The sequence below is a fragment of the Dromiciops gliroides genome, chromosome 4 (assembly GCF_019393635.1).
Source record: "Dromiciops gliroides isolate mDroGli1 chromosome 4, mDroGli1.pri, whole genome shotgun sequence".
Classification (NCBI taxonomy): domain Eukaryota; kingdom Metazoa; phylum Chordata; class Mammalia; order Microbiotheria; family Microbiotheriidae; genus Dromiciops; species Dromiciops gliroides.
In genome coordinates, this window is record NC_057864.1 from 418,227,853 (window position 1) to 418,254,267 (window position 26,415).

The 26,415-nt window shown below is 36.7% G+C and overlaps 1 protein-coding gene and 1 pseudogene across 3 annotated transcripts in view; both read left to right on the top strand.

Moving 5' to 3' along the window:
• The window catches only part of ABCD3 (ATP binding cassette subfamily D member 3), a 95,020-nt gene that overhangs the window by 25,717 nt on the left and 42,888 nt on the right, over window positions 1-26,415 (top strand). For 2 of the 3 annotated variants that reach the window (XM_044001149.1, XM_044001151.1), the window contains exons 2-4: window positions 2,601-2,637; window positions 18,138-18,236; window positions 23,405-23,493. In XM_044001149.1, coding sequence (XP_043857084.1) covers window positions 2,601-2,637; window positions 18,138-18,236; window positions 23,405-23,493 — 225 coding nt within the window. The remainder of the gene's footprint in view (window positions 1-2,600; window positions 2,638-18,137; window positions 18,237-23,404; window positions 23,494-26,415) is intronic. The other variant, XM_044001150.1, reaches the window with a different exon arrangement.
• On the top strand, window positions 14,591-14,907 carry LOC122753623 (annotated as a pseudogene).

Here is a 26,415-nt window from a genome sequence, read left to right on the forward strand (position 1 = left end):
GGACTTCTTACTTTTATTTCAATATTTTTACTTTATGCTGTCTCTGTTGTCTTTGTTTTACTTTCAGCTACTCTAGTGGATTTTCTTTTTAAATGACTTTTCTGTTTATTTTCTACAAAATATCAGGGACAAAAAATTGGAGACAAATTTTAATTTTATTTTAGAAAAGTTCAAACAATTACAACTTTCTCATGTTATTTCAGTTTTCTAAAGTTGCATTTTTTGGGGGAAATGAGCTTGTTATATTATATTTGTCCAAATAAACAACACTGGGAAATGTGATAACTGTTATGGTACTTTTAATTTATAGACAAACAGTTTGGAGTTTACACACTTCGTGTTCAAAGCCATATGAAGATAAAGTCAATTTATGTTATGTGTCTACTATGCCAACTAATGGTGATGGTTATCTGATCATATTCTAGTTGAGATTTTACACCAGCTGAATCAGATTTGAAATTGCTTGTATATGACATTATTGGCACAGAACCACATTAGTTTTGATTTTGTTAGCAGTGATTTAAATTAATTGTGTTTACATTGAAAAAAGTAGATATGATTAAAGAGGAATTTCATGAAAAAATTAGTATATAAAATATCTTATCCTCATCTTGTCAGCATAATCAGAATTAATTTTTACTACATAACCATTGTCTTTTTTTAGTATTCAAAGGGTGTGGTAGCTTCTGCCTTAGTTCTTTCTGGTTCACGTATCCGCTAGTGTTGTGGCCATATTGTAAGAAAAGAGCTTTGGGAACTCAGATTTATCTTTGTAGTCAAAATATACTTCACTCAACTAAAATGGTCCTTTAAGGTGGAGGAACATCAGCTTCACTTGAAACATAATCTGGCTTTCTCAGTTCTTCATTTCTCTAGTTGTTGTTGGCACTTGTTGCTGTTGTGGAAGGGCAGAGATAAGGACACCAGATACTTTGTGGAAGCGCCTGTTTCGAGCCCTTCCCTGGGTATTGGAAATAGAAATTTAGATAAGACAATCCATGCTGTCAAAGAATTTACAATTTAATAGGAAGAAAAGAAAGTAAAATAACTATAACATTATAAATATATTTTTTGTCAAGTCTGAAGGGAAAGGTTACCAACCAGGTAGATAAGGGAAGACTTCCCCAAAGAGCTGAATTTTGAGTTGGGCATTAAAGTATGGGTAATCACTCACTGAGTGAATTGGGGAAGGGAGGGCATTTTAAGCAAAGGGAACATGTGAGCAATGGTAGGGAAGCAAGACAATACAATATTTGTTCCTGTGTTCAAACTTTGGGTGGTAAATTTGTGGGAAAAGAGGAGAAATCCATATTTGATATTTTAGTTTATTATTTTATATCTTTAGAGATAATAACAAGTAAAATAACATTTAATATTTACAAAAAATCAGGTAAAATATTAATGATGGGCAGAGCTTGCAACAATAAAACAAATATGTATAGTCAAGCAAAACAAATTCCCTCAGTAGCTCTATGCAGATATATCTATGTGCCTATATACCTATGTATGTCTCATTTTCTAGTCTAAATCCATCATGCTTCTGTGATGGATAGCTACATGTATTTGTGTTTGTGTACACACGTATGCATATGTACATATACGAGGTAGGCCAAAAGTCACAATGTTTTAATAACTTTTTGAAAATTATTTTTCTTTATTTTTTGCCATTTGTAAGATTTGCTTTTTCACATATAACATAAATTCATTCCCTTTATATACTGCATATGATGCTATGGTATTGTAAATTAAAAACAAAAAATAAAGGAGTTATTAAATATTGAAATCTCTTTGTGACTTGTTTTTCTTTTTTTAAATTTTTTTTTTGGGTGAGGCAATTGGGGTTAAGTGACTTGCCCAGGGTCACACAGCTAGTAAGTGTTAAATGTCTGAGACCGGATTTGAACTCAGATCCTCCTGACTCCAGGGCCGGTGCTTTATCCACTGTGTCACCTAGCGGCCCCCCCTTTGTGACTTTTGATGTATACACACACATATATATTAAATGGGATTGGAAAAGAAAAAATTTCTGTTCATTTAAAAAATTAGAAGTTGGAAAGGTGCTACAAAGGTGCAAAAATGCACTTTTAGATGGGGGGGGTCACTGTATTATTAGTTTTACTTAACAATTTTACTGTGTTAAAAGAGACCGCTTATGAATTAGAAACAAATCTGTAAATGTTTGTAATGTAAAAATAATTCATATCAATAAAGCAAAGGAAAGGAAAAATAAATATTTCAGAGAGATATGGAAATATTTATACAAACTGATTTAGAGTGAAATGCACAATCAGAATGATTTTGTACTCTTTAACATTAATATAAAAACAAGAAGTTTTGAAGTCTTTTCTAAACTGGGTGAATGGGAGGACATGAATATAGATTTCTATTAATTAAAAAAAATAGAGATGGTGGGGTGTTTTCAATATGCAATATTGTATGTATTTTCAGATGAGGTCACTGTATTGTTAGTTTTGCTTAATTGTTTTACTTTGTTACAAGAGACCTTGGGATGAAAGTAATCTTTAAATGTTTAAAAAACAAAACACATCAGTAAAACTTCAAAAACTCAAAGTAAATCATTCTCTTTTTTTTCTCTGCAGTAAGAAAAGTGGAAAACCACCATTACAGAGCAATGAGGTAATTCTTTAATATTTTCTTTGAGGTAACACTTAATAAACAATTTTGAAATATAAGTGTAAATTGATAGAACTCTAAAGTTGAACCTAGTGCTCACCCATTGCAATTCCCCTTCCAGTGTAGGAATCCCTTCAAACATCATCCCTGACAAGGTCTTCTAGCCTTTGCTTGATTGTTTCTTGTAGTTGTGAGATCGAGGCACATTACATTCTTGGATAATTCAATTTATTAGAAAGCTTTTCCCTAGGTTGAGCTCATTTGTTTCTTTGAATTATACTCATTAGTATTAGTTCTGCCCTCTGAACAACACAGCTAAATTGTATTCCTTTTCCAGGTGGTGGCCCTTTAAATATTTGGTGACTGAATTCAAACCTTTCTTGTCATTTGCAAATTTGATGAGTATGACATCTGTGTTTAATAGAACAAAAGCAAGGACTCCACTGGAGATCTCTCTCCAGACTTATATCAGTCCATTAATTACCAGTTTTTTAGTTGAACCATTTTGAATTCCCTAACTGAATTTGTAATCATTACTATCTTTTCATGCTGTCCATGAGAATACCATGAGAATCTTTGTCAAATAACTTGTTCTTAATGAACCCATGTTGCTTCTTAATGATCACTGATTCCATTTCTAAATGCTCACAGACCATTCCTTTAACATTTCTTCATGTGATTGTTACAAGAAATTGACATTGTTTTCCCTGGCATGTAGTTTGAAGGATTCATCTTATAACCAACTTTGGATACAATGTCTTCTCCTGTTCTCATCTCTCATTGTGTTTTGAAACTCACTGACACCAGTTCCATCACATTTGTAGTTCTTAAATCTCCTCAGGTGTAGTTTTTCTAAATCCAGTGACTTGAACTGATTTAGGGCAGCTAAGTCCTCTCTTATCATCTCTTTATTTATTTTGAGTTTTACTTTCTTGTTAGCCAGTTTTCCAGTGTGAAGGCTTCTCTTGTTGGCAGAGGGAACGTGAGCAAAAAAGGAGTTTAGTAGTTTTTCCTATTTATCCCAAGAAAGGTTTCTGTTGATCAGCTTCTTTCCCTTAGCATACCTAAAAGGGCCTTGTTGTTTTCTTTAAAGCCTTTTCCCCTTTTGACTTGCCCAGGGTCACACAGCTAGTAAGTGTCTGAGGCTGGGTTTGAACTCAGGTCTTCCTGACTCCAGGGCCAGTCCTATCCATTGTATCACCTAATTTCCCTTCCACACTTTTTTTTTTTCTTTAGCCTTCTTTTAAAGCTTCAGCTTATTTAGGGTTTTAGCCTTTCTAATATTCTTACAGGATCATTCCAATCTTTAATAGCCATCTTTGGATATCTACATTTGCATCCATCTTCTGTATGCCATGTCTTTTTTCAATTCTTAGTAGTTTCCCTTTTAAAAAGAATCCCTTTTTCTTCACCAGAATTATCATTGTTAAAAACCTCAGATCTCATGTGAGAAGAATCCCCTTGTAGAATTGTGGGCTGTGGTATAGAACTTATCTATGCTCTGCACTCTTTGAAATGTATTTTCCTAAAGTCTAGGGCACAGATCAGACTATCTTCATCAACTATGTGTGTAATTTAAGATTCTAAATGTGGATTCTAATCTGTTCCCCCAGTTTTGGGGGAAACTGACTAAAATCACTGATAAAACAAGTTTAGGTTTTTAAGGGTTTATTGGAAAACAGAAAGAAAAAGATTGAGAACAGAATTCCAACAGCTTGGCATTCCTATCTTTCCTCAAATTTCATGTGAAGTCCTCTGCTGCCACCACCACCAAGTCAGGAACCCCAAAAGCCCCAGAGCTCTCTGCGCAGGCTCCCTCTCCTGCTTCCTGTCTCCTCCCAGAAAATAGGAGGCTCCTCAAGTTGATTGGCTGGTAGCCTTGATAGACAGCACCCATGAGCAAACGTCATTTCCTGACGCCAAGGAAAAGCCACAATGTCTCTGAGGCATTTCCTCATGGTGGAGCTTTCCCACAGCAAGTCTCCAGTAGGTGGCATCATTCCAATCATTACAGTCCCCCCTTTTGTTCCTCAAGAAACAAAATGTTTCTTTGACGGAACAGTAAAAAGAATATAACTATTGCTAACTAATAATATGTGAACAACAATATAGAAAAGGAAGAGAGGAAAGTTTTGTCCAGAGGGGCGATTTTTTTTTTTCCTCATGAACTGACGCTTTGACATTAGTCTTGCAAAGGGAGAGCCTCTGCATAGAGTACATGTTACAGATGGCATAGGCTTTTCCTTATGGTGGAGCTTTCCCACAGCAAGTCTCCAGTAGGTGGCATCATTCCAATCATTACATATGTTATATAAGCAGTTATATCTGCTGCATATAAGATGACATGATTATTTAGGTTCCTGTGATCTTAAGGGGAAAAAATGGTTGTCATAGTAAAAAAGGCAGCTTTGAGTTGTTCAGTAATTCATCTTTCTTCCTTCTGGCAGGACAGTATATTATGTACTACTGCCGCATGTCTCTATGCTAGATGTTTATGGCCTATATACATAATTGAAGAAAGTGGTAAAAATTTCAGTTAGAGATTAGTGAAAATTAAGATGTATTATCTCCCCATAAAAGTCTGGCCCTTCCCTCCAAAAAAATCTATCAGTGAACCTCTGTTTAAAAATTCCTGTTTTAGAAAAAGGTAACCTTTGCCATACTCCAGTAATGAGTTGCACTAAATTTCAGTGATACCTATGAAGTGGTAGGTATCTTGATAATGCATAATCTAATATTTCCATGGATTTGTAATCTCATCAAGGTAGGTTTTCCTTCCATTGACACAGTTTATCCTCTATCTGCATCTGTCATCTGGTACAACTCATGTCTAGGTCCTCCAATAAATTCTCCACAATGGGTCCATTTAATATTGAGTATTTTCTTCTAAGTCACTTAACCATCCCTTACTCTTGCTTTGACTGACAGACCTCCTTTTCTTATTGTCCCTGGTAATATCCTATGCATAACTTCTCCTGCATAGTTGTTTTTTGGAAGCATTACCCTGCCAAATTTCTTTCCATTAACCTTTGAGTGACCCTCAACTAATTCTTTGGAGACTGGTTTATCATTACTCATTCCTTATAGCATCACCAAAAGAATATTGGTGTTAAAAGATGAAATTTACTTCAAGGAAAAGCTTGAAGATATTAAAAACACTGCAATTTCCTAAAGTCAGTCAATAAACATTTTAAATATCTACTATGGCCAGGCACTGTGCTAAGTGCTGAGGATACAGAGAAAGGTAAAGCTAGTCCCTGTTCTCAAGGAGCTGATAGGGGAGACAACATTTAGACAACTATGGACAAGCAAGATAAATTGAAGGTAGTCAGGAGAGGAATGGAATCTGCATTATAAAGGAGAAGTTTCTTTTATAAAGTAAGATTTTAGCTGAGACTTGAAGAAAGCCAGGAGGCAGAGATGAGGAAGGAAAACATTCTAGGCATGGGAATAGCCATTGAAAATGCCTGGAGTTGGATGAAGGAGTGTCTTATTTGAGGAATAGCAAGGAGGCCACTGCCACTGGATCACTGTGTGTGTGTGGGGGGGGGCGGGGTAGTGAAGGGGGGTAAATTATGAATGGCTTTGAATGCCAAACAAAGGATATACTTGATCCTAGAAGCAAGGGAGTCACTGGAGTTGATTGAGTAGCTGAATGACATGATCAAACTTGTACTTTAGGAAGATTACTTGCAGGCTAGTTCAGTAGTCCAAGTTGAGATGATGTGGGCTTTCAGCAGGGTGGTGGCAATGTCAGCAAAGATAGAGGAGTGCATATGAGAGATATTACAAAGGTAAAATTGACAGGACTTTGTAATAGAAGGGATATGGGGAATGAGAGAGTGTGGAGTTGAGGATCACTGCTAGGTTGTAAGCCAAGATGACTGAGAGAGGATGCGTGTGCTCTTGACAGTAATAAGTTTGGAAGGAGGGGAGGTTTTGAAAAAAGATTGAATTTAAGATGTTTAGAGGATAATTTAGATGTCTAGTAGGCAGTTGGAGATGTGAGAGTGGAGGTCAACAGAGAGATTAGGGCTGCATAAGTAGATTTGAGAATAATCATTAGTGAAATGATAATTGAATCCATGAGTGCTGATGAGAACATCCGTTGAAATAGAGGGTAAGAGAAGAGGGACACCCACACTTGATAGGCACAACCTGCACAAAGATCCATCAAAGGAGACTGAGGACCAGGTGTCTAGGTAGAAAGCGAACCAGGGTAGACTAGTGTCAGGAAATCCTAGAGGAGAGAGTATCAAAGAGAAGAGGATGATTGATAGTGTAAGACTGCAGAGATGAAAGATGAGGATTGAGAAAAAGGCCATTAGATTTAGCAATTAAGGGATCATTGGTAACTTTGAAGACAGCAGTTTTGTTTGAATGATCAAGTCAGAAGCCACACTAGAGAGACCTCAGAGAATGAGAAGAAAGGAAATATAGGCATTGATTGTAGATGGTCTTCTCAAAGGTATGAGAGATATTGGATGATAGGTAGTCAGGATGGATGGATCAAGTTGAGGTTTTTTGAGGATGGGAATGGCATGAACATTTTTATAGACAGCGGGAGAGCAGCCAGTCAACAGGAATGATTGAAGATAAGTGAGAGAAGAAGATAGAGAAAGCAGTCTGCTGGAGAAGTTGGGATATTATGGAATTAATCACTTGATTCACAATATAGAATGAATAAATCAATCACAATATAGAGGGTTTTGTCTTGGCAAAGGGCTTCCTCTTCATGTGATCCAAGGGTAAAGGTTGAGATGGTAGCAGAATGCATTTGGGTATTGTGAGATTAGGAGAAGGGGAGAAGAGGGAGTTCTTGGTTCACACAAATCGTCTCGGATTTCTTTGAAAATATCCCTTTTTATCGTTTCTTATGGTGCAATAATATTCCATTACTACATTCATGTGCCATAATATGTTTAGTTGTTCCCCAATTAATGGGCATCCTATTAGTTTCCAATTCTTGCCACTACAAAAAGATCTGCTATAAATATTTTTGTGCCTATGTCTCCTTTTCCTCTTTTTTGATTTCTTTGTGGGTATAGGCCTGGATTTCCTTTCCTTCACCTCACTATCAAAATTTTCTTTTTCTTTGACTCATTAAATCAGGTGTTATTAGAACAGCTTCACTTTTATGTATAAATGACAGAGATATATAGCTCTTCTTGCAGATATTTATATCACAGGAAAGGAGCTTATTTATTCAAATGAATATTTTATTGCTGGAATTTTTGAGATTTTTTTTTTTTTTTTGCGGGGCAATGGGGGTTAAGTGACTTGCCCAGGGTCACACAGCTAGTAAGTGTTAAGTGTCTGAGACCGGATTTTAACTCAGGTAGTCCTGAATCCAGGGCCGGTGCTTTATCCACTGCGCCACCTAGCTCCCCCGAGAATTTTTTTAACCTTCTAGTACTTCCTGTCTCCTTCAGAAGATCCCTGTTTCCCCATTCAAAGTAGTTTGCCAATAGTAAAATAAGTGGAATTATAAGTGTTGAATATCATGTAGCCATATACCACCCTTAGCACTATTTCCCCTATTTTACAAATGACTTCTCTGCTGAACTCTGTAAAACCAAAATGATTACTGAGAAAGTTTTCTTTGTTCTTAGTGGCAGAAGAAAACTATTCCAGGATAAAAGATTTTATCCCTTGAATAGAAACAGTCCATTTCTGTTTGTACATGGTTGTTCTGCTGAGTCTTAGGGAATTATGTTTTGTCTATCTAGTGTTTTCCTTCAACAAAGCTCTATAAAGGTTCTTGAGCTTTGGAATGTTACCTCACTTTACTTTAATTCCATTTCTGGATTTGATCATATTCTTAAGTTTAAAGTAAACGACTGGTGTTTCTTCATTTGTTCCTAATTCTTGACCCTATTTTTAATCTTTAAGTAGTTTGGGTTGGAGTGCTTCTTAGCAATTTAGTTTTCAAACTGGACATCACTTCCTAGTTTTTATTCTTTGAACTGTTTTTTTTCCCCACATTTTCACCTTTGAGGTGTTTCAGATGGTACTTCATGACAAAAGTTTGCTCACCCACCTCCTTCCTCTCTCTTCTTTTCTTGAATTCTTTCCACTTATGTGAGGATTGTTCAAATGCAGGTTCTATCTTTATCTCCAGTCTGTATTTGTTTGGGTCCAACAGTAAACATAAAACATAGGGGGAAAAGTTTTCAAAGGAATAGGTCTGATAATGTTATCTTTAATAATCTTGCTATTCTGTAACATCAATTTTCCCTTCCCCCACAGTTTATTCTGCATCTCTAGGAGGAGACAAAACAGTGCTAAGTTTTGATAAAACCAGAAGTTTACACTTGTCAACAACATTCCAAACATATGTTGACTGTGTTGTTGAATAGATAGGATCTGATAGTTTGTACCCGCACTATTTCACTTCTACTATGTGAATGATAACATCATAGAAATTTAGACTTGAAAAAGAATTTAGAGGGAAATGTCTTTTTACTGCTACCTGTATGTACATCAGGCATGTGCTTTATGAAGATTATTTTTGTGCTGCCCCTGGTAAATATTGTAGTTTACAAGAATGAAAAGGAGTCAAAATGCTAACCCACAGCCAATGTCTCTTCTCAGTTAAAGGTACTGAGGTACCTTTAGCTTCTCCCCTTCACCCCCAGTTGTGAATCATTTCGTTATTAAACATGTTTTAGATTCTGTGCCAGATGCTAGAGATGAGATACAAACAAGACAGTTCTTTCCCTCAATGAATTTATATTTTATAAAAATTGGAACTATGTAAAGAGCTATATAGCTCTTTACATCCCTAGTGACTTTTGGTGGGGGGGGTTGGTAAGGCAGTTGGGGTCAAGTGACTTGCCCAGGGTCACATAGCTAGTAAGTGTCAAGTGTCTGAGGCCGGATTTGAACTCAGGTCCTCCTGAATCCCAGGCCGTGCTCTATCCACCATGCCACCTAGCTGCCCCTCCGAGTGACTTTTTGACTTCATTTTCCCCCCTTTCAATGAAAAGTCCAACCAATTTTTGAAGATAAGTACTATAAGTGCTTTTTCTTGGTATCCTCTCCCTTTTCTCTCTTCTTGCCTCTAAGGTCAAAACTTATAATTTAATACTTAGTAGATATCCCTCCAATGATAGTTTGTATGTTTGTAAACCACATACATCACTTCATCTTGTTCAACTCTTATTTATGCTCTTCCAAAAATAATTGCTGGAGGGTTCACCCAGTGTGTTAGGAGGTCATACTCTAGGTCTTTTCACATCCATTATGTGTAAGACTACTGCAGCATTTGAGCTGTCAATTATCTCTCTTTGCTACAACTGGTCCACTTTTTTGGGGGGGGGAGGTGAGGCAATTGGGGTTAAGTGACTTGCCCAGGGTCACATAGCTAGTAAGTTGTCAAGTGACTGAGGCCGGATTTGAACTCTGTTCCTCCTGACTCCAGGGCTGGTGCTCTATTCACTGTGCCACATAGCTGCCCCTAGGTCCACTTTTTTTTCCCTGATTCTATATCTCCTGTGGATGATTTCTTATGCCTTTTGTTACATTGTCTACAAATCATCATTTATTTATTAGAGTATATTTAAGCCCACTGTAATCTCACCATTGTTTTTGTTTTCAATTTTGATTTTTCAGAGATTGTGGTGTTACAGGTTCTTTCAATTAATTTTTCCTTCTTTTGCTTCTTGTTTTGAGGCAATACTTATGATATTTCACCATTTTCTTCTATAGGTTATACAGATAACTTTCTATTTTATTTTATTTTGGTAACTTAGCATTTTTCCCCAATTACATTTAAAAACAATTTAAACATTTTTTTCAAATTTTGAGTTCCCAGTTCTCTCCCTTTCTCCTCCCCCATTGAGAAGACAAGCAATTTGACATAGGTTATACACGTGTAATCATGCAATACACATTTCCGTGTAAGTCATGCACAACAAACTTTTGAGATAGGTGCTGCTATTATTAAATTCTACAGTCTTTAGAAAACAATTGTGTTTTTAAAAATGATAAACATTTTTATTTAAAGTTTTGAGTTCCAAATTTTATCCCTCTTTTCCTCCCTTTCTTTCTTCCTCCCTGAGGTGGTAAGCAATCAGATATAGGTTATACATGTGCAATTATGTAAAATGACTTTCTATTTTTAAAAAGTGTTGCCTTTTACTTGCCAAGTCTTTCTATTTTGCAAGAGGTACAAATGTTTGCTGGCTGAAGGAGTTCCTGGGCAGTTGTGGCAATTCATATTGATAGAACTTCCATTGGAAATGGTTTTAGTGTATGTTGTTGTTAGTTACTTACTTCATTTCCCATTTTTTTGGAGTCAGTGACTTATTTGAATAGGTGAGGTTGAAGCTGTAGTAATTATATGCTGTCTTCTCAACTTCATCCTTTTTATTGGTGTTGATTTTGATCTTTGCTCTAAGTCAAAAGTCTGAACACTACTGATTTGAAAATGACATATCTTTAACTAGTCGTTTTCAACCTTTTAAGCTATCTGCAATTTTGTTTTGTGGTGTTACTTTTTGCATGCCATGCCCATCATCTTCTTGGTGAAGGTATTGATAATATAGATGTGAGACATTTTTTAATCCTGAACCAACTTATTTATTATTTTCCAACTTATTTTTTTGCTTTCCTTCATACCCACCTTTTTATTGAAGTCACTGAATATTAAGTTATGTGTCACTTAGTCTAGAGTTTAATTGCATTCTTTATAGAAATTTTCTATCTGCTCATTCTCTGCAAAAGATTTTGGTACTTAATCTGCAATAACTACTTCGTGATTGTCTTTTTTCCCTGTTTATTTGAATACAAGTTGACCAGCTGTCTACATGGAATTATTTCTTGTTGCATTTGGATGTACAATGAAACTAATTTGACCAACTTGTTTGCCCCTTCAAGGAGATAGTGAGTCATCTTTATTTCTATTTAGCTGCAGTTTCCTTTTTTTCTTCATGTTTTGTATATAGAGAAGATACTGCTATTGATATTGCAGAATCTGAATTGGAAGGAACCTCAGAAGCCATCTTTTTTTTTTTTTTTTTAGTGAGACAATTGGGGTTAAGTGACTTGCCCAGGGTCACACAGCTAGTAAGTGTTAAGTGTCTGAGGCTGGATTTGAACTCAGGTACTCCTGACTCCAAGGCTGGTGCTCTATCCACTGCGCCATCTAGCTGCCCCATTCAGAAGCCATCTTGAATAGGAACCCATTATGTGATTCAGTTTCAAGTGCATACAAACCATTTCTTGAATAATGCAATCTAGATTTTACCAAGTAATCTCGCTAGCCTTTATAGTATGAATACCATAGTTCTTTCAGCAACCCTAAGCATGTTTCCTCCCCTTTCATTGATATCCCTCTTGTTCTCAACATAATAGTTTTTTTTTAAGAAAACCCTTTTTGTTATCTTTAGCATTTATCAGAAACATCAGCTCATTGTTTTCCTGATACCAGTCTTAGAGGGTTTTGCCTTATGCAGTAGTCTTAAGTTGCCAGCCCTCTCTGTGCCAGCCACCCTCCCTTCCCTTACATAGCTTATGTATATCCTTGTAGAGCTTTCTAACCAACCTGTTTAAAGTCATTAGAATCAGTTATAATTGCACAGCTAGAATTTTATTTTTGATTCCCCCATTCCTCTTGAATCAACTTAATTTTTAGAAATCTTGTTATGAGAACTTGCCTATCTTGTATCTGAACTCTATGAAATTTGCTTTCCTAAAGGCTATGGTTATGTGTCAAACTATTTAGTGTTCCCCTCTATCTCTTGTGAAATTAGAAATCTCAGGTTCATTGTTCTTATCATTTCCAAATCACCAGTTTCTTATTATTTCTCATGAGCAAGTTCAGAATAACAGTCCTCTATTTTTCTTCTGGCTTTTGAAAGATGAATTTATCAGCAAAGTAAATAAAGAACTTTTCGATTGTCCTGTTTTCTAGCAGAGGGAGAGACCACCAGCAGGTGTCTCCCAGCGGTATCTCCCTGTGGGATAATTGATATCTCCATTACTACCATAATCATTTGATTTTGACAACTTTGTGATTTATGTGAGAAATTCCTTATCCTGTTTTTTTCACTAGCCTAAAGGCTTATTTATGGTCTACTCCTACCACTTTGCCCCCTTTTCTTCCTCCTTTGAGCCTCTTCCAAATGCCTTCTGCCTTACTTCCCTCCTCTTAGGTTAATTAATTTCCACCCCGATCTTTTTGGTATACAGTGTTGCTTAATGTTGCCTAATCAGTTATATTTGAACAGTGTGTTCCCTAAAGTAGCTTCATTCCAGTCATGAGTTGCATCCTGCCAAGTTTCAGTGATAAGTAAATAGGATTTTGTATGTGAATTAAGATCTCCAGCCTTATTATAATTCTTAAGATCATATGCCATATTTGAATTTCTAATTGCTCATTGGATACCCCTGTCCTAAAGAGCTTCTTAGCAACTCATATTTAACGTGTTTAAAATTAACTGATTTTTCCATTTAAATTTGTTTCTCTTCTTGATATCTCTCTCTCCACTGTAACAGCATTTTCCTAATGACCCATACTTCAGATCACTGGATCATCTTTGATTTCTTCTCTTATTTCACATATCAAATCTAATTACTGTATATGTAATATCTTTTGCATCTGTATTAGAAGTGTCATCACTGATTGGAGACTGCTCACTTTAATGTTCCTTCAAAAGTTCTTAGCACCAGGGCAGCTAGGTAGTGCAGTGAATAAAGCACTGGCCCTGGATTCAGGAGGACCTGAGTTCAAATCCTACCTCAGACATTTGACACTTACTTACTAGGTGTGTGACCCTGGGCAAGTCACTTAACCCTATTGCCCTGCCCCCCCAAAAAGTTCTTAGCACCTAAAGTAATATAGGATAAATATACTCAACAGTTGAAAACAAAGTTCTGTGTAAAGTTCAGGGGAAGGAAGTTTATTACCTACTGGAAGGATCAGGGAAGGTTTCATCACATTTGTGTTGGCCTTTGAAGGATGAGTGGGCATTTAATAGGTAGAGGGGGAGGGAGAGAAAACATTTCAGTTAATAGGAAATAGCATGAACAGAGATATAACTGGGACAGTTCAGGGAATGTTTGAAGGGCATAGTATTCTAATTGGAAGAGTGTGGACAGCCTGTGCAGGGCAGTGGTGATAACGGGTAACAATAGGAATGTTGGGTTATGGAGGCACCAGGTTTGGAGGGTCTGGAGTGCCAGAGAGAGAGGTGTTTGGACCTCATTTGGTATGGAATGGGATGCCATTGAAGATTCTTGAGTAGAAGAGTGATCTACCCCTAAGAAACAGAAGACTGGTTATCATATGAAGAGAGTAGTGCAAGTGGGTAATAATGAGAGGTGAAAGAAAGATTGTAGAGACAAAATGGATAGGACTGTAACCAAATGATAAGGGAGAAAGAGGGAAGAGCTAAAACGCCAGGGTTTCAGGTACAGGAGACTAAGTGTATGTTGGTGGCGGCATTAACAGAAACAGTGCAGTTAAAAAGAAAAGCAGATTTATGTGAAGCAATAATAAGTTTGATTTTAGTTGTACAGAGTTTGAGGTGCATAGGAAATACCTCTGTTTCTTGTCTTTTAGGTAGTTTTAAATTCAGATCTTGGAAATCAAGGCTGGAGATTTAGATTTGAGAGCTTCTACAAAGAGGTGACATTTCAAACAATAGCAGGACTATATTTCCAAGGGAACACATAGAAAGAGAAGAAAAGAGGGGCAAGAGCAGAATTTTGCCTTAAGGGATTAGGAAAATTATGAGGACAGTAGAAAAAATATTTGAAACAGACACATACAAGCTTGAGTTAATAAAAAGGTGCCTCAAAGGGAGGGATAGAATTTGGAACTCAAAACTTTAAAAATGTTTATTTAAAAAAAAAAAGTGAGCTTTTCCCGGCCTTCACACCATTGTGGTCAGACTCTCCGTGGGCCCGCTGCAACCTCGGACCCAACCTGAGTAGAGCCTAGACCGCCGACATGCACTTCTCAGCTGCCTACCTCCTGGCTGTCCTTGGCGGCAACGACTCCCCCAACTCAGGGACCTGAAGAAGATCCTGGACAGCGTGGGCATCGAGACGGACGAGGAGCGTGTGAAGAAGGTTATCTGCGAGCTGAGCGGCAAGAACAAAGATGTGACCACACGGGAGCAGTAAGTTGGCCTCCATGTCCTCCTGTGGTGCTGTTGCTGTTGCTGCTGCTGCCAGTGCTGGCTCTGCTGCTGCAGAGGAGAAGGAGGAGTCAGAAGAGTCTGATGATGACATGGGCTTTGGTCTCTAACTGAGCAACTATCCTGATCCTGGAGTGAATAAACCTTTTATTTAAGAAGGAAAAAAAAAGTGAGCTACAGGAAAAAGAAAAGGAAAATTTTAGAGGCCAGATTGTTCTTTCCATTTACATTATTGTTGACCCTGTGCAAATGGTTTTCCTGGCTCTGCTTACTTCACTTTTTTTGGGTTCATTTAAGTCTTTCTATACTTCTCTATATTCATCATGATCACCGCTTTTAGTACAGTAATGTTCCATTACATTCATGTACCATTTGTTTTGGCTGTTCTCCCCAATTAATGAATCAATCTTTGGGGGGGGGGCATGGGGCAATGAGGGTTAAGTGACTTGTGCAGGGTAAGTGTCAATTGTGTGAGGCTGGATTTGAACCCCGGTCCTCCTGAATCCAGGGCTGGTGTTTTATCTACTGTACCACCTAGCTGCCCCCGATCTACTTTTTAAAAAATAGTTCTTTGATCCTGCAATTGCTGCTATAAAATATTTTTATGTATATGGAAGCTTTCTTTTTGTCAGCTACCTTCTTGGAGTATATAGCCAGAAGTGAAATCTCTGTGTCAAAGGGTATAAATATTTTAAGTCATTTTATTTGTATTTCAAATTGTTTCCTAGAAGGGGGTTCAGGACAGAGCCCTGTGGGATAATTGTGAGATATTTTGAAGTAGTTGCACAGTTGTAACAGTTATCCAATTGTGGTAACTTTAAATTTATTACATGAGATGGAATGCTGAATTTGGGGAAGTAGGCCAGTTTTACTTGAAAGTAGAGCCTGTGAAAGGGAGTAATGTATAGTAAGTTTAGGCTGAAGAAGTGATTTTCATCCAGATCGTGAAGTGCTTTAAATGCCAAGAAGAGGAGATTTGGATTTTATCCTTCAGGCAGTAGAGTAACGTTGGAACTTACTGAGAAGGGGAGCACCATGAATACCTAGGTACCTTAGGGTATTTATTTTGATAGCTTTGTAGAGGATTGTATTGGAGAGAAGAGACAGACAGTAGAAGCAGGAATACTAGGTTACAGACTTTGGCATTAAACCAAGGGAGATGTGATTTGGCCTTGAACTAGAATAGTCAGTAATTAAAGAGAAGTGAATTGATGTAAGATTTCTAGATGTGGAATTAAGATGTGGAACAAGACTTTGTAACTGACTGGATCTTTAATTGCCAGCCACCAGACTCATACTCTTGAGCTTTTTCTGCTTTTAAAATTTGTAAGATTCACTTTTCAGAACTTTACCCTGTCATTATTAGTGCTAGACACATGAAAATAAAGTAGTTACGGGGGGGGGGGGGCGACACAGTTGTGTTTTGTTCTTTACTATTGCAGTAGTTCTTAAATTTATGTTTCTTGTGGGACTATATGTAGCTAAACATCCCCTTGATTTCTAGTTCTTTGCCAGCACAGAAAGAGCTCCTATAAATATTTTTGTACACAGAGGTCCTTTTCTCTTTATTTTTATCTCTCTGGAATACAGAGCTAGTATTGGAATTCTGGGTCAAAGGGTGTGCACTTTTCTAGCCCTTTGGGCAAAGTTTCAGATGTCCACAGTTCCAAACCAGAATAGTCGGACCAGTACCTATTTTGGCCTCATCTCTTCCAGCGTTTGTTGTTCCCAGTAAGTGAGGTGGCACCTCGGAGTTGTTTTCAATCGCCTTTTTCTGATCAGTAGTGACTTAGGCAGCGTAGGGCTGCTCATCCATGGGGGAATGGCTGGACAAGTTGTGGCATGTGATTGTGATGGACTACTATTGTGCTGTGGGAAATCATGAAGGGAGTGGATTCAGAAAAACATGGCAAGATCTATGTGAAGTGATGCAAAATGAACTGAGAAGAACTAAGAAATCACTATGTGCAGTAACAGCAATGCTGGAATGATGATTCAAGACAGTTCCGGAGGACTCGTGATGAAAAAATGCCATCCACCTCCAAAGAGAGAACTGATGAACTCTGAGTGCAAACTGAAGTATAATTTTTCACTTTATTTTTTAAAAAATGTGGCCAATATGGAAATGTTTTGCATGATATTTCTTGCTTTCTCACTGAGGGAGGGGTTAGTAGGGAGGGAGAGAATTTGGAGCTCAAAATTTAAAGAAATAATGAATTTAAATGTTTTTTTTTTTAAAAACAATACATTCCATGTTTCACAACTATAGTATTTCGCTTATTATGGCATAAAAATATTCCATTACATATACCACAATTAGTTCAACCATTACTCAGTTGTCTAAGAGGCAATCTGAGAGTTGGGTGGCAAGTGGCACCAGATGTGGATAAACAGCCCCGAAAAGGGCTCTGCAAGCCAGAGGGCTAGTGTTCCTTGCACAGATGGCTTCAAGAAGCTGTGGTGTGTGCAGTGGACACACTCTGGTAGAGTTGTCTTGGCAAATGGGCTAAACCAGGTTATGGGTGACAGGGCTCAAACCCATTGATGAGTTAAAGGGGGATGTCTGTCCCAAGCATGTGAAGATATTCCCTGGTGGAATGAGCGCTTGAGAAGAATGTGTTCCAACAGCCATGAAGGCAGCTGAAGTAGGCTCTGTGGAGTGCTTGGCCAGACGCTGTATCTTGGGCCATCCCCAATCTTGATTTTTGTCTTTCCCCTGAACTTTGATGAAGAGAGAGGCTGATGACTGTGCAAATCTGCCCCACTTAAATACAGTTCACTTGCAAATCAAGACATCTCCCTTGATGTTGCTGGTCCTCTTTGAAAATGTAGAACTAACCACAGTATAGCTGAACATACTTTGGACATTAAGTATAGTTGTAAAAGGGATAAATATTTGCAAATAGAGAGGTGAAGTTTTTCAGTCTGAATCCCAAGAAACAATAGGAAAAAATGGAGAAAGAATGGTTCAGGGATTTCAGTGTTCTTCCTGTCAATCAGTTTATGATAACTGGGGAGAGATTCCTCCAGAAGAGGGTCTTTCTTCTTTACTCTTAGCTTTTAAAACCCTTTGGGATTCCTGACATTTTTGTTACAAGTGTTCCAAATCAGCCCTTCAACACACTGTCATAACCTTCAATTATTTTCCTTTATTAAAATTTTTCCTTGTGTTTTTTGGTGTGTTGAATTGCTTTTGTCATATTGTAGTATACAAGAGAACCTTGTGTTCTTGCATAAATGTAGTAATTAAAATGTTAACTTGGACAGAGGTAGCATGGTTTAGTTTTCTGATTAGTTTTGTGAGATGTCCCTATCTAAAAAAATTTAACTTTTTTCCTTCTGTTTGATATTATGTAGAAAGAAGGAAAGAAAGAACGGGCTATGGTGGACAAGGTATTCTTTTCAAGAATTCAACAAATTCTGAAAATTATGGTTCCTAGAACATTTTGTAAAGAGGTAAGTCTTATTTTGAGAAAACAGACCCTGTTATAAAGTAACTTTTGATATATGTCATAGAGAAAAATGATAAGTCTGGAGGAAGAAGACCTAGGTTTGAATTGGATTTCTGCTGCATGCTTGTTGGGTGACCATGGACCCTTTACATCTCTTAGCTTCAGTTTAATTTATAAAATGGGCATGATCACTGGACAAGGTTGCTGTGAAGAAATGTGTTTTTTTCAGCCTTTAAGCATTGTATCTTCTTTTTGGATTGCAGGTCAGATCGTTTCCTATGTGGACATACTAAACACTGTCTCATTCTTCAGTCTGTCCGTTAGTGACATCTTTCTTAGAATAAACAGACTAAGCAGTGTTAGAAACAGAGCTCAATAAAATAAGTAGACAAAAGCATTGTAGGAAGTTTTGAAATGTGGTTGAGAAGAGCGACCGATAACCTGAGGGGCAAAGGAAATAAAAGGACGCTGTGGCATGGCCCTGGAGTTGGGAGGACCCGAGTTAAAATGTGGCCTCAGACGCTTAATAGCCTTGTGACTGAGCAAGTCACTTAACCCCAATTGCCTCCCAAAAAACAAATAAGACAAAAAGCACACTATAGAAACAGCCCGTTCTTCTGTGTGCAGCAGGACTGAATCAGGCAACACAAGTGTCTGAGCACACACTGCAAGACTGTCCCTCCCAACTTCTGGCACCTGAACCAACAGAGTTAATTTAGGAGGGGAGCTGGTAGTAAGAAAGAAAAAATAGGTTCATGAGCTTTTCTGCCCTTTTTTTATTCTAAAAACATTGTCATCATCAGAAACACAAAGAATTGTTTACATTAGTATTATTATAACCAGAACATTTACTTGTATCTGGACCTGTAGAAAGGGAAAGGAGAATAGAACAAACATTTATAGAGTGCTTACTCTGTGCTAGGCAATTTATGCTAAGCATTTTACAACTGTTAACTCCTTGGATTCTCTCAACAACCCAGGAAAGTATGAGCAGTTATTATCCCCATTTTACAATTGAGGAAACTGAGGCAAATTAGGTGAAGTGACTTGTCCAGGGTTACAAACCTAGTCAGTGCCTGAAGCTGGATTTGAACTTGGGTCTTCCTGACTCCAGGCCCTGCACTCTGTGTAGTATATTGTACTGCCTGATTGCATCTATTATACATACAGATACATAGATTCATAGACTAATAAGCCATTAGAACTTGAAAGGGACTATAGAGGTAGTTTAGCCCTAACATTTTTATTTTTCAGATGAAGAAACTGAGTCCCAGAGAAATTAAATGACTTGTTCAAGACACAAAGCAAGGTAGTAACATAGTTCAGCCTAGAAGCCCTCATGTCACCTGAGTCCTGGCTCATCATCACTATAATTAAACATAATTTTTTCTCTCTAGGAATCTGTGATTCAGAAAGAGAAAATAATATTTCAAACATACATTTAATAATACAAGTCTCATTTGTCCTGGTTTATCCAGATAATAGTTCTTAACCTTCTTTTGTGTCATGGACCCCTTTATCAGTTAGGTGAAGTCTGTGGATCTCTTCTCAAATGAATATTTTTAAATGCATAAAACGTTTGAAAACTCACATTACAAAAGAAACTAATTATATAAAAATAAGTTATATTAAAAAGTTTACAGACTCAAGGGTTTTTGTTGTATTAGTTTACAATATATTAACAAGGTGTTTGATGTTGGCAGTACTTACTGATTACCATATCTTCAGTCTTTAACATACGCTCCTACAAAGGTATTTGAAAGAGTGATAAAACTCTTAAAAATCTGTAGATACATATACCTAAACTATATAGTAGAGTTCAACTATGTGTTCATAATTAAGTGGCAACACACAGACATATATGGGGGAAGGCAAGGAGAGAGAGGGAGGGAGGGGGACAGAGACAGAGACAGAGAGGGAGTGTTAGTTTATATGTCAATGAACGAAGATGAATTGGTAGGAAATTGCGAGGCCCAAATCCTTAAGGAGTTCACTCCTGAGATAATATGCTTCTTTGTCTAAGATACTTTATTAATCCAGTACAGGAGGGATAAAGGGGAAATGGGCGTGCTTAATTGAAAAAATATTACCAAGGTTGGAATGGTGTTAATACTACATAATATTGGAAAGACTACTGATGGAACTGTCTGTATATAATAATGACTTTGTACAGGGTAACTTCTTGAGAATTCTAGACCTTGGGAGAACATATTTCCAGAAATTTAGTTATATTTTATTTTTCTTGGAGTTTGAGGGGATTGAAAGCTGTATCATGGGTTTAGGATTCAATAAACTCAAGGACTCTGAAACCTTATTGCAACATGTACCCCCTTGGACTTGTCTACTTGCTATTGAGGTCCCCCCCCCCCCGTTTTTTTTGGTGAGGCAATTGGGGTTAAGTGACTTGCCCCGGGTCACACAGCTAGTAAGTTATTAAGTTCTTAGGCTGGATTTGAACTCAGGTCCTCCTGACTCCAGGGCTGTTGCTCTATCCACTGTTGCACCTAGCTGCCCCCTGAGGTCCCATTTTTACCCTGCTTTCATTTAGAGGAAGAAATTTTCACAACTGTACTATGGCAGCTTACAACCAACCTAGACCAATAGAGTTGCCCTGTACATAGAAAAATATGTTGAATTATCTGCAATAAATGGATACGTGTGATTTACATGGTAGTGAATAAAGAAAGAGTGGTAAAGAATTGTGAGTGGAGGGATAGGTGTAGATGAAATAAAGGGTATTTATTTCTTAGACTCTTAAGGAGTTGAAGGAACTTTAGTGTCTGATTCAGTGCTGAAATTTCCTCCACAACATTGCTTGCAGGTGGTCATCCAGGCTCTATTAGAACACTTCCATTGACTATCAAGCTTATTCCATTTTTGGATAGTTCTAATTGTTAGAAAGTTCTTTATTATACTGAGCTGAAATTGACTTCCTAGTAACTTCTACCTATTGATCCTTTTGGACCAACTTTCAATAAATATAATTCTTTTTTCACATTAATTAAATCCATGTTGCCCCTTAATCCCTGAGTTGTTCATACCACCTTGCAGTATACCGCCCTGTCCTGTGAGGGGATTGTTTGTACTCTCACATACCAGGACCAGGGTAGGGTAGGAGAGAGTAGGATAGCAAGGTAGGCTTTCTTTTAGATAGGCTTTAAACTAAACATTTTAAAACTCAAGGTAACTTTATATTTAGTTCCTATGTTATTTTAGTACTTTGGTGACTCTGATGTCACAAATGTCCTTGTGGTTCAGATCACAACCAATAGGTTTTCATCTCATCTTGTGTAATTCTTGGCTGTATTCTTCAGTCAGTTCTTTGCACTTTAGGGGGATTTCTCTGTCTCTTAACCAAATTGTCCATCTGTTGTGCCATACTTTTTAGAATTTTTTATCTTCCTTCATTTCTTAAGGTGCTGTGATGTTCTGTTTACATTCATATACTACAATTTTATTATCCATTTCCCACTTGATGTATTTCTACTTTGTTTACAGTTCTTTGCTACCATAAAAAGTACTGTAAAACATACCTACTTTCATGACTTCATCTCTCACTTTTCTTCCAAATGTATATTTTCAGCTGACAGTAATTGGTGGAGAATTCTGGCATTATCTCTAATCATAATAAACCTTTCATGGTCTCATAACAACTATTCACCTTTAAATTGTGCCCTAAGATTTAGAGACCTCCCATTATCCCCTCCCCCAAATCCTGCAAAATATATACTATATTTTATTATAACCAGTTTATAGACAAGGAATCTGATACTCAGAGAAACTATTTAATTTGCCCATGATCAAATAGCCTGTAGTTTTCATTCTTCTCTCTATGCTTTTATTCAGTTGTGTTTCCTTATAGTGCTTTACTGTTGCTTCTCAGCCAATTCAGATTCTGCCTATCCTTTAAGATCCTTTTATTATTGTTCTGTCGTTTCAGTTATGGTTATGTCCAACTCTTTGTGATCCCATTTAGGGTCTTCTTGGTAAAGATATAACAGTGGTTTGCCATTTCCTTCTCTAGCACATTTTACAGATGAGGAAGCTGAACAAACATGGTTAAGTGACTTGCCCAGGTTCACATAGCTAATAAATCTCTGAGGCCAGATTATGCCTGATGCTCTATCCAATGCACCACCTAACTGCCTTTTTGAGATCCTTTTCAAGTTTTACCTTTTATAGGATGTTTAAAAAAAAAAACCCAAACAACAAACCTATTCTCTATCTCTTCCTTCTTTGTATTCGTAAGAGAACTTAGAGTTTGTACCATATAATTTTAGCTCTAGATTATATAAAATTTTAGGATTAAAATAGTATAATAGAATGGGAAAATGGGAAAAATGTTATAGATTGTCTGTTTGAACCAAATACTATTACAAATGAAGAAACTAAGGCCCAAGAATAGAAATTAATTTGCCCAAAGCCATAGGATTGGTTAATAACCAGCACTGGGACCTAGACACCAAATATCTTGACTTCCAATTTAGCACTCTTTCTGCCACATAATAGTATTGTTTTTTCATTGTTTGTTCCCCAGTTGAGGTAAATTCTTCAAGTATGATAACTGTAGCTCTAATAATGCTGGGCAGATACTGATAAACTTACTACTTCTTGGTTGTTGACTATTGTATTAGGGATTAGAGGTGGAGGGGAGAGAGATAAGGCATTATTTATTTATTTATTTATTCATTCATTTATTTATTTATTTTTGGTGGGGCAATGAAGGTTAAGTGACTTGCCTAGGGTCACACATCTAGTAAGAGTCAGTATCTCAAGCCGGATTTGAACTCAGGTCCTCCTGAATCCAGGGCCGGTGCTTTATCCACTGTGCCACCTAGCTGCCCCAGGCATTTATTCATAGATTGAAAAAATAAAATTTAACCTAAAAAAGAATATTTTATGGGCAGAATTATTATCATTGTTTCATTATTAAAGCACAACTATTAGCAGACATTATATAAACTCCATCTTGGAAAAAATTGTCAGCTATAAGGTAAGTTGAGGCAGGTAGATGCTTGGATTTCTATAATAATGGTATTTGTTGCCAGTTGCAGTATTGGTTATTAAAATGAATAATGTATTCTTATGGTAAAGGGAAAACAAAGCTCAGGATTATTTAACTGCTTAGGGTTTTTAAGCATTGTTTAATTTATTGTATGTATTTTCTTCTAGACAGGTTACTTGATACTTATTGCTGTTATGCTGGTATCTCGCACATATTGTGATGTTTGGATGATTCAAAATGGGACACTCATTGAAAGGTATTTTTCCATTCACTTCTATTATGTCAAAACTACTTTGCCACCAATTCAAATTTATTGTATTATCAAGAGAGAATCTAAATTACTACTAATTTAAATTTAAAATGATATAAATCATCAACCTGAATATTTTCAGTTGATTAGGCAATTATAATCAAAACATTAAAAAAATTTTCCATATATTCCACCAGGAAGCAAATAATTATTATAGGTTGCCACTAGAAAAAAGTAAACCCCCAAATATCTTGAAACTAATGCTTTTAATATTTTCTTTACTCTTTTTCTGCATATTGAAGTGTATTGGATTTGAACTTTGAGACCATTTTGAATTAGAGTTTTAGCTTAGAAATTAAAGACTGAAGTGTTCTGAAAAGGTTTTTTTAATTTTCTTGTAAGTTAAGAGTTTTTTTCTTTTGTGGTCTGCTTTTAGACTAGGATAGCTTTACTAATCAAAATATTTACAATGATCATTTACTGAAATATTAGATTGAAAGCTGTACCAAAGGTTTTGAGATGAAAATATTTTTCTCTCTCTGAGATACCTTGTATGTATCTTGGGAAATTTGGTGAGAGACAGGGATGCCAAAATTCTTCATTTTTTCAGTTTCTTTTTGAGGGTAGGGGAAATCAGCATTACTTATTTTAAAATGGCATAATTATCCATATTACTTTTACTGAAAATGTGATTATTAGTGCATTTTGCTGAAACTGAACTGCAATCAGTCTATGCTTTTTGACATGTAGCAGTTTTCTGTCCCACTTATTCATTGTTGTCTCACATTTATATATCACTTATCTTTGCCCTTACTATTTATATATATATATATATATATATATATATATATATATATAAACAAATATATATGAATCAAGTCCTTAGTTTCTTTAATAGGGATTCATATTGTTTGTCTTGGGACATAACAGAATGGGGAGAAAGATGTGACTTAACAAATTTTTAAAAACATCTAGAAACCATAGGATATGTATTTGTGTAGTCAGCCCGTATATACAATTTACACCAAGACTGTAATTACCACTTCTCTAACCATCCCATTGTTTGCTCTCCCTTTCTTCATCCTCCCTAAGGCTGATCTTTTGAGCATTCCCCTTCAAACCTGACCTTGATTTTTGAGGAAGTGGGGGTATGGGGGTGATGAACATTAGAGAAGAGACCATAAACAAAAGGACCAGTTCATGGAGGCCCATGCCTTGAATCCTGCAGAATAGTGCAATAGAAAGAACAATAACTGGGGTCACATCACCTGGGGTTGCATTTCACCTTGTATGCTTATATCACTTGACATCCTGACACCTCAGTTTTCTCATGTGTAAAATGAAGGGACTGGACTAAGTGACCTTGGAGGCTCCTGTATTCTCTAGTTCTACAGTCTTATGAATAAAAACTTTTAATAAGATCTTCAAAGATATTTGCATGGGGGTGTTGTTTGTGTGGTAGATTTGGTGTCTAATAACCTTACTTCCAAGGTTCAAATTTCACAACTGGTTTACCACAGACAAATCTCAGCTCAGACCTTCTGTTTCTTTGTGGATTATTAAGTCCACCTTAAAGTTAGTGGTCCTGTGATCCCAACTTTGAGTGCTTCTTTAAAGTTACAAAAAACCTTATGGAGAAAAGTATAAGGCATCAGTCATTTTAACTGTTTTAACTTGGGCTATCCAGATTACCTCAGAAAAACCCTTCCAAGTTTTAAAAAGGCAAGCAGATTAGTATAATGGGAAGAAATCTAACTTTGGAGTTAAGAGGACCTGGGTCCAAATGGGGCATTTGATGTTTTATTACCTCTGTGACCTTGGGAAGAAACAAGCCTTTATTAAGAGTCTACCCTTGTCAGCCATTAAGCTAAACAGTTTATAGTATGTTTTCATTTGATCCTCACATCAACCCTGTGAGGTAGGTGCTATCATTATCCCCATTTTACAGTTGAGGAAACTGAGGCAGGCAGAGAGGGTTAAGTCCAATGTCACACAGCTAATAGGTGTCTCAGCCAAGATTTAACTCAAGGCTTCCTGATGCCATGCCTTGTACTATTTTCTTTGTACCACTAGCTGCCTTGTATAAGTCATTTAATCTCTCTGGACCTTAGATTTTTCAGCTATAAGAGCTTGAGAGCTATGACCGTATAACATAAAATTGTTAATTGTTCATTACACTTAGCATTTTAGCTTTAGGTAGATCAATTTTATGATACATAGAATTGTGGTTTTCACAAGACTTTTAGGGTCACTTGTGTGATCATTATATCCAGGACATTTATGCTCATCTTATAGGACCTGGAGACTATTTTACTATTTAAGTTGTTATAGATTTTAATGGTTGTATCTTTGCTTTTATGACATTATTTCTTTAATATATAACTTATTTGATACTCTGTCCTTGAATAACCCAACCCTTGATTTTAACTTTGTTCTTTGGAATAACATAATCCACTTTACCATGTGGTTTTCAGGAATATGCTGCAAAAGCTGTAGAGGGGAACTGCCCCACACACCGCTGAATTATAATGCTTCCATGCAGGATAATTTTTGTTTATATTTTCATACCATTTAATATTTATGGTAGTATGCTAAATAAGTTTACAGGATATGATAAAAATTGCACAAAAGTGAAACATTTTCTATCAGGACTGTGGAGTATTATCTTCATAAATTTCTCTCATTTTCTACTTCCTAAACATCTTTGCATCTTGTTCCTTTCTAATGAAGTGATAGCTCAATTAAAGAATCATCATATGGGGATGAAGCTCTTTCATAATCTTGCTTACATATACTTTATATGTTTCAGAAAGCAGTATTGATATATATCACATTGTTGCTTCATGGCACTGTGAAACATCATGGTATTAATTCAAAGAGCTTTGGACCTGAAACTGGGTTGTCTGATTCCAAGTCTTAGTTCCACTG